The sequence below is a fragment of the Telmatherina bonti genome, assembly GCF_933228915.1.
Source record: "Telmatherina bonti genome assembly, chromosome: 14".
Taxonomy (NCBI): domain Eukaryota; kingdom Metazoa; phylum Chordata; class Actinopteri; order Atheriniformes; family Telmatherinidae; genus Telmatherina; species Telmatherina bonti.
The window spans coordinates 24533322-24539558 of record NC_136612.1 but is presented as its reverse complement, the minus strand read 5'-3'; the positions used below and the strand labels follow the sequence as shown (position 1 = coordinate 24539558).

General features: G+C 38.5%; 1 protein-coding gene across 1 annotated transcript; it reads left to right on the top strand.

The window, feature by feature from the left end:
* Nucleotides 1–1140: 1140 nt before the first annotated feature.
* fn3krp (fructosamine 3 kinase related protein) lies at nt 1141–3286 on the top strand. Its single transcript, XM_079252187.1, has 6 exons — nt 1141–1355; nt 1629–1780; nt 1911–2002; nt 2138–2220; nt 2308–2430; nt 2524–3286. Exons 1-6 carry the CDS (start codon nt 1215–1217, stop codon nt 2860–2862), a joined length of 930 nt encoding a protein of 309 aa, XP_079108313.1. The 5' UTR covers nt 1141–1214; the 3' UTR covers nt 2863–3286.
* The last annotated feature ends 2951 nt before the right edge of the window (nt 3287–6237 follow it).

The following is a 6237-nucleotide window of genomic DNA, read 5'->3' as shown; positions in this document are numbered from 1 at the left end:
TAGCTGGCGTTGTTTTTTTTTCTTCACACTCCACATGGTTTCAGATTCATTTTGGCAAAAGTTGCATTTATCATTTAAACCAGGTATGTATTTATAGATGAGACTAACAGGATAATTATGCATAAAGACAATTTGAAGACAAGTTCTTTCACCTTGTTTGGGCAGAATAAATTTGTAAGGAGTAAATATAGCGTTCCACATTTTACCTAGTTTCCATGTTTCTAGCAGGTGCAATGGGTTTAGTAATGTGGAGTTTTCTTATGGAAACTCTGTTAACTTTAACACTAGTTGGTTATATTAAAGGAGGTATGTTTGGATCACAGCAGGATAGTGCCATGATACCTGATGGAAGGGCATTAACAGTGTTCATATTTAGGTGTTGGAACGCTATTGGCGGCGTGATGAGTCGTCAGCTTGCATAGGCCGCATGATAGACATCATGTATACATAGACGCCGCATTGTATCACAACCAGAGACTGTATAATCACAACTGGAGCCTATCCCAGTTTTTATATTTATTTTTTTACGTTTTTATCAATATAGTTGTACAAAGTCTGAATATAAAGTATTGTATCAAAACGGTGCAATTCAAAAGTTAGCCAGATAAATACTCGAAGAGCACAAACATCTGCCAAGATCTTTAAACGGTTCCTGGATCTAAACAGTGGTCTGGTTAATCAAAACGAAAATTACTTTTCACGTTTCCAACAAGTCCTGAAAATTTCATGACAATCCGTCCATAACTTTAGTTATGAACACAAAGCCGGTAAAAACATGACCTCCTTGGCGGAGGTAATTATGCTTCCATGTAGAACTCTTTGTGAAGCATCAGTATATTTTCCATAAACACCTCATCGGAGTAAAATTTATCATTTGCATTTAGTAGATTAATAACTTAACATTTATCAACCTGTTATTTAGAAGAGTGTTTTGTGTGTCATATATATACGCGTTGTTCCACAGAAAGCAGATAAGTGGGGAAACTACTTTAACTCTGCAGCAAGACTCGAAAGCGGAGACCCACCCAATATGGCGGTGACGCTGGTTCACTCTCCAGCGCTCTACGTATATTTGATGTCTATGCTATTAGCAGAGTGTTGGTGCGTACGACGGAAACTGTCAGAAACGCCCCCTGGACTTCGGGATCAGCATTTACAATGCACTTTTTGCATTAGTCTTATCATTGCAACCGAAAAAGCCCTTGAAGATAAAGATGGAGGCTAAATTAAAGAAAGAGTTGGGGACTAGCATGCTGAAGCCAACTGGCCACTCAGGAGGTGGATGTATCAGCGAGGGCCAGAGTTATGATACTGACACCGGGAGAGTGTTTGTGAAGATTAATCACAAAAGCGAGGTATTTCTGCATTTCTTTAGTTATGGAGTTATTTTACTGACCGAACTGTAGTTAAAGTCGTACAGTCCATCTCGGAGTTTCCATTTGTGTTAATTCCAGACATCAGTGAATAGGATTTGTTCCAGCTGCTAAACCCTTTCAATGCTATTGTCAGAGGCGTGCAGATTCTCAGTGTAAGCTATTTACCTTTTAGAAACAGTGAACGTGTAAACTTGCATTTTATTGCACCGATCCCTAGTAAAATCACAAATAACGATTTTTTTTTATCTTTAGGCAAAATTGATGTTTGACGGGGAGATGGCAAGTTTGGAAGCCATTTTAAAGACAGAGACTGTAAAAGTACCAAAACCCATAAAGGTGATAGAACTTGACACGAGAGGATGTGTTTTTGTTATGGAACATCTTGACATGAAAGGCCTTAGCAAGTAAGAAATTACACGTAATATTTTTAAAAAGCTTTGTGTCATTGTTGGTTTTAAGAGATATGTCATACTTTTTTATTTTTTTATTTTTTTTAAATTATGATGACATTTCTAACTTAAATCCACTGAGCAGGTACTCCAAGCAGTTAGGAGAGCAGCTGGCATATATGCATCTTCACAACAAGAAGCAGATGGAAAAACTAAACAAAGAGCAGCAGACAGTAGGTAATTAACTTCAAACTCAAATCAGTACATGAAAATTTACAAGAACATGTGTTCCCTTAGTACATATTTGTCTCTTACATTTCAAAAGATAGTTACCTGCTGATTTGTTTTCCCAATGCATATGGCTGTTTTCAGGAAAAGGAGCTGGCCAGTCTGAGGTGGCTGTTGTTGAGAAATTTGGCTTTGATGTAGCCACATGCTGTGGATATCTAGCACAGGTAAGATTAAAAACTAGACTGTGTTGATGTAGTACATCTCATCTCGTGTAAGGCACGAGATCAATCCTTTTCCCATAACTTCCCCAGGTAAATGAGTGGCAGGGTGACTGGGTGACGTTTTACTCTCAGCAGAGGCTCCAACACCAGCTTAACATGGTAGAAAAATCATCTGGAGACAGGGAGGCCAGAGAATTATGGGCCAGTCTACAGGTGCACCTTACCTCTGACTTCATGAAAAACTGCTTTTAAGTTTTTACCTGCAATTTAACTGTGAAATGGATGTATTGTGTTTGTTGATTACAGCTGAAGATCCCTCAGTTTTTCAAAGATGTGGAGGTTGTCCCTGCCCTTGTCCATGGTGACTTATGGGGAGGCAATGTGGCAGAGTGTTCAGATGGCCCAGTCATCTTTGACCCTGCCGCCTTCTATGGCCATTCAGAGTTTGAACTGGGTATCGCCGGGATGTTTGGTGGCTTCAACAGCTCTTTTTACTCTGCCTACCATGAAAAAATTCCTCAAGCACCAGGATTTGAAAAGAGAAACCAGCTTTACCAACTCTACCACTACCTGAATCACTGGAACCACTTTGGTGGTGGCTACAGAGGCTCTTCAGTTCGGATAATGAAGAACCTCCTAAAATAAACACTTACAGAACCACTTAAAGAAAGCTATAGTCTTAATAAAAACCAAAGCAAAGTATTAAGTATATTTAGCTTGTTTGCCCTATTGCTGAAGAGACTACATAGAATTTTAACATTGCAAAATCTTAACACAACTCTCCTGACAGTTCAAGTTACACTGACCTGCTTCCAAAATACAAAAAATATATTCAGTGTATCTTTAAGTCTGAATAAATGCTGCTAAACCTGGTCTATTTCAATTCATTGCCAAGCATATGTTGGTAATAACTGAACAAACTAACATAGGATACATGTAATATTAACTAAATTTTGCTACAAATCCTCTCTGTTATCATCTAATTATTATTTATTGCCTGCAGTAAATTATACAAATGGTTCTTATTTTAAGAGTGAATATTTCTTAACACCTAAGCTAAATAATAAAAGCACACCACATATGTTTTACACAATGTTGCTGTGTAAGACAATAAAGAATTACAAACCATAGTTACAAACCTTTCTTTACAGCCTGATCTTTAATAAACGACTGTCTGTATTGACCATAGTTCATATTTACTCAGATTCTTGTCTGATACACTAACAAATCCTGAATTCATTTTGAATTTATAAGGGCAAATATTTTTTGTGGCTGTTTTGGTCTGGTATCAAAAGTAAATAGCATTGTAGTGACTATGATTGTAAAGATCTCAACTTCCTTTACATGTTGAGTTGCAGTCATCAAGGTCGAACTAAGTCGGTTAGCTGATATACAGTTTAAACCATAAGTTTAGATACAGTGTAAACAAAATACCTAAACCTTTTTTTCTTACCCTCAGAAATCAAATCCGACTAAATCTCATTTGGTTTAGGTCAGTTAAGATTACCAAAGTTATTTCTATTTACTAAATGCCAAAATAATGGGAGACAGAATATTTAATGAAGGTTTTATTACATTTTTCAAAGTCAGAAGTTTACATGTGCTTTCTTAGTATTTGGTTGCATTGCCTTTAAACTGTGTGACTTGGGTTAAGCATTTTGGGTATCCTTCTTACAAGTGTTTACTGGAATCCTGACCCATTCCTCTTGGCAGAACTGGAACTGAGTCAGGTTTGTAGGACACCTTGCTCGCACACGTTTTTTCAATTCTACCCTTAAATTGGGATTGAGATCAGGGCTTTGTGATGGCCACTCAAAAACATTGACTTTGCTGTCTTTCAATACTTTCTGTCTACTTTAGTAGACTGTATGCTTAGGGTTATTGTCCATTTGAAAGACCGATTTGCGCCCAAGCTTGAACTTCCTGGTTGATGGTTTGAGATGTTGCTTCCATATATCCAAATGTTCTTTAGTCATTATGACAACTGTTTCATTAAGTGCACCAGTTCCTCCTGCAGCAGAACAGCCCCACAACATAACGCTGCCACCACCATACTTCAGTCAGAATGGTGTTTTTTAGGTTTACAAGCTTCCTCCTTTTTTCTCTAAATGTAACGATGGTTATTATGGCCAAACAGTTCCACTTTAGTTTCACCAGATTACAGGACATGTCTCCAGAAATTAGGGTTTTTGTCTCTCTGCACATTTGCAAACTGTAATCTGTCTTTTTTTATGTTGCTTCAGGAGTAATGTCTTCTTCCTGGCTGAGTGGCCTTTTAGCCCATGTCAGTACAGGACTTGTTTGTGGATATTGAAACACTCTCACCAGCTTCAGCCATCATCTTCACAAGGTCTTTAGCTTTGGTTCTGAGGTGGATTTGCACATGTCTGACCAGAATACGTTAATCTCTGGGACAGAACCCATCTTCTTCCTGAGCGGTATGATGGCTGGACATTCCCATGTTGCCTATTCTTGCAGATAATTTTTTTTAAACAGGTGAATGTGGCACTTCAAACATCTAGAAATTGCTCCTAAGGATGAATCGGACTTGTGGAGCTCCACAGATCTCTTCTTGATGTCTTGATTGATTTCTTTTGATTTTCCCCATAATGTAAAACAACGAAGTAAAGTGTTTTAGGTGTGTCCTTAAAATACCAGTACATGCACGTGTCCTCTAATTAACTCAGATGTTTCCACTTAATCCATCAGAAGCTCCCAAAGCCATGTCCCACATTGTTTGAAGACATAGTAATTTTTGTGTATGATTTTGAAGAATGTAATAAAAGCTTAACTAAAATATTCTGTCTCCCATTATTGTGGCATTTAGCAAATAGAAATCATTTTGGTAATCCTAACTGACCTAAACCAGGTAAGATTTAGTTTGATTTGAATTCTGACGGTAGAAAAAAAAAAGGTATAGGAATCTTTTTTTACACTTTTAAACTTATGGTTTCAACTGCACATAGGAGGAATAGTAACCATATCATTAGAAGGATGCTGAGGTTGGAACTACCACACAAGTCTAGCAGGGCAACTCAATTTGATCCTATGAGGGCAGCAGGTTTTCTGTGTATCCCAGCTCTGACACAAACTGATTCAAATTAATGAGTCATTGTGCAGAGCTCTATTGGTTGCTCCCACCATCGCCTTAAGAGTGTGTGTGGGAGGTGTGTAGGAGCAGGGAAATATTGAAAACCTGCAGGACACTGGCCCACAAGGTCTGGATTTGACAAACACTGGTCTAGAGGAGACCAAAGAAGAAATTCATGGGTGTAATGAAAGAGGACATGAAGTTAACTGGTGTGAGAGAAGAGGATGTAGAAGATGGTTCATGATTTGCTGTGGTGTCCACTTTGAATAAAGACAGTGCTTGTTACGACCCAGACTCTGCTAGGGCAATTGAGTCGCACAAAAGAAAAACCTGTGGCCAGGTGTACATGTGGACCAAGACAGATTTATTGTCCAAGGGGGAAGACAAGGCAAGAATAGGCCAGGAATGGCCTCAAAATAGCCAAACCAAAAGCAAAACAAGCCCGTAAAGTGGTTATCCAACAAAATACAGCACTGGTTTAACTATTCCATAACAAAAACTAACAGACATAACAGGACTGGATTTTATACAAAGTCAAAAAGTCCTTCCAGAACTACAACACGGTAGAGCCACAACACATGCTGAGGACAGACCACTACTGAGCCAGTGGTAGCCATTGAATGAAAGACTCCTGGTGTCTTTTAAGTCCTGGTGATTAGTGGAGTCAGCTGAGTCCGGAGTTCCAATTATCCAATGGGCAGGGTGGAGATGAGCAGGTGACATGAAGGACCAATCCCAGCCAGGAGGCAGCAATCAGAGTTGTGTTTGAGCAGGAATCCCAGCTGAAGGTTCAGAATTAGTAAACTGAAAAACAATACAGGCAGCCGTAACAGTGCTGAAGAGACATTAGAATATGTTGTAAATATTTTAATAGTCTTTAATCAGACCATATTACTGTGATATAAATGTTGTAAAAACACAGCTCATAT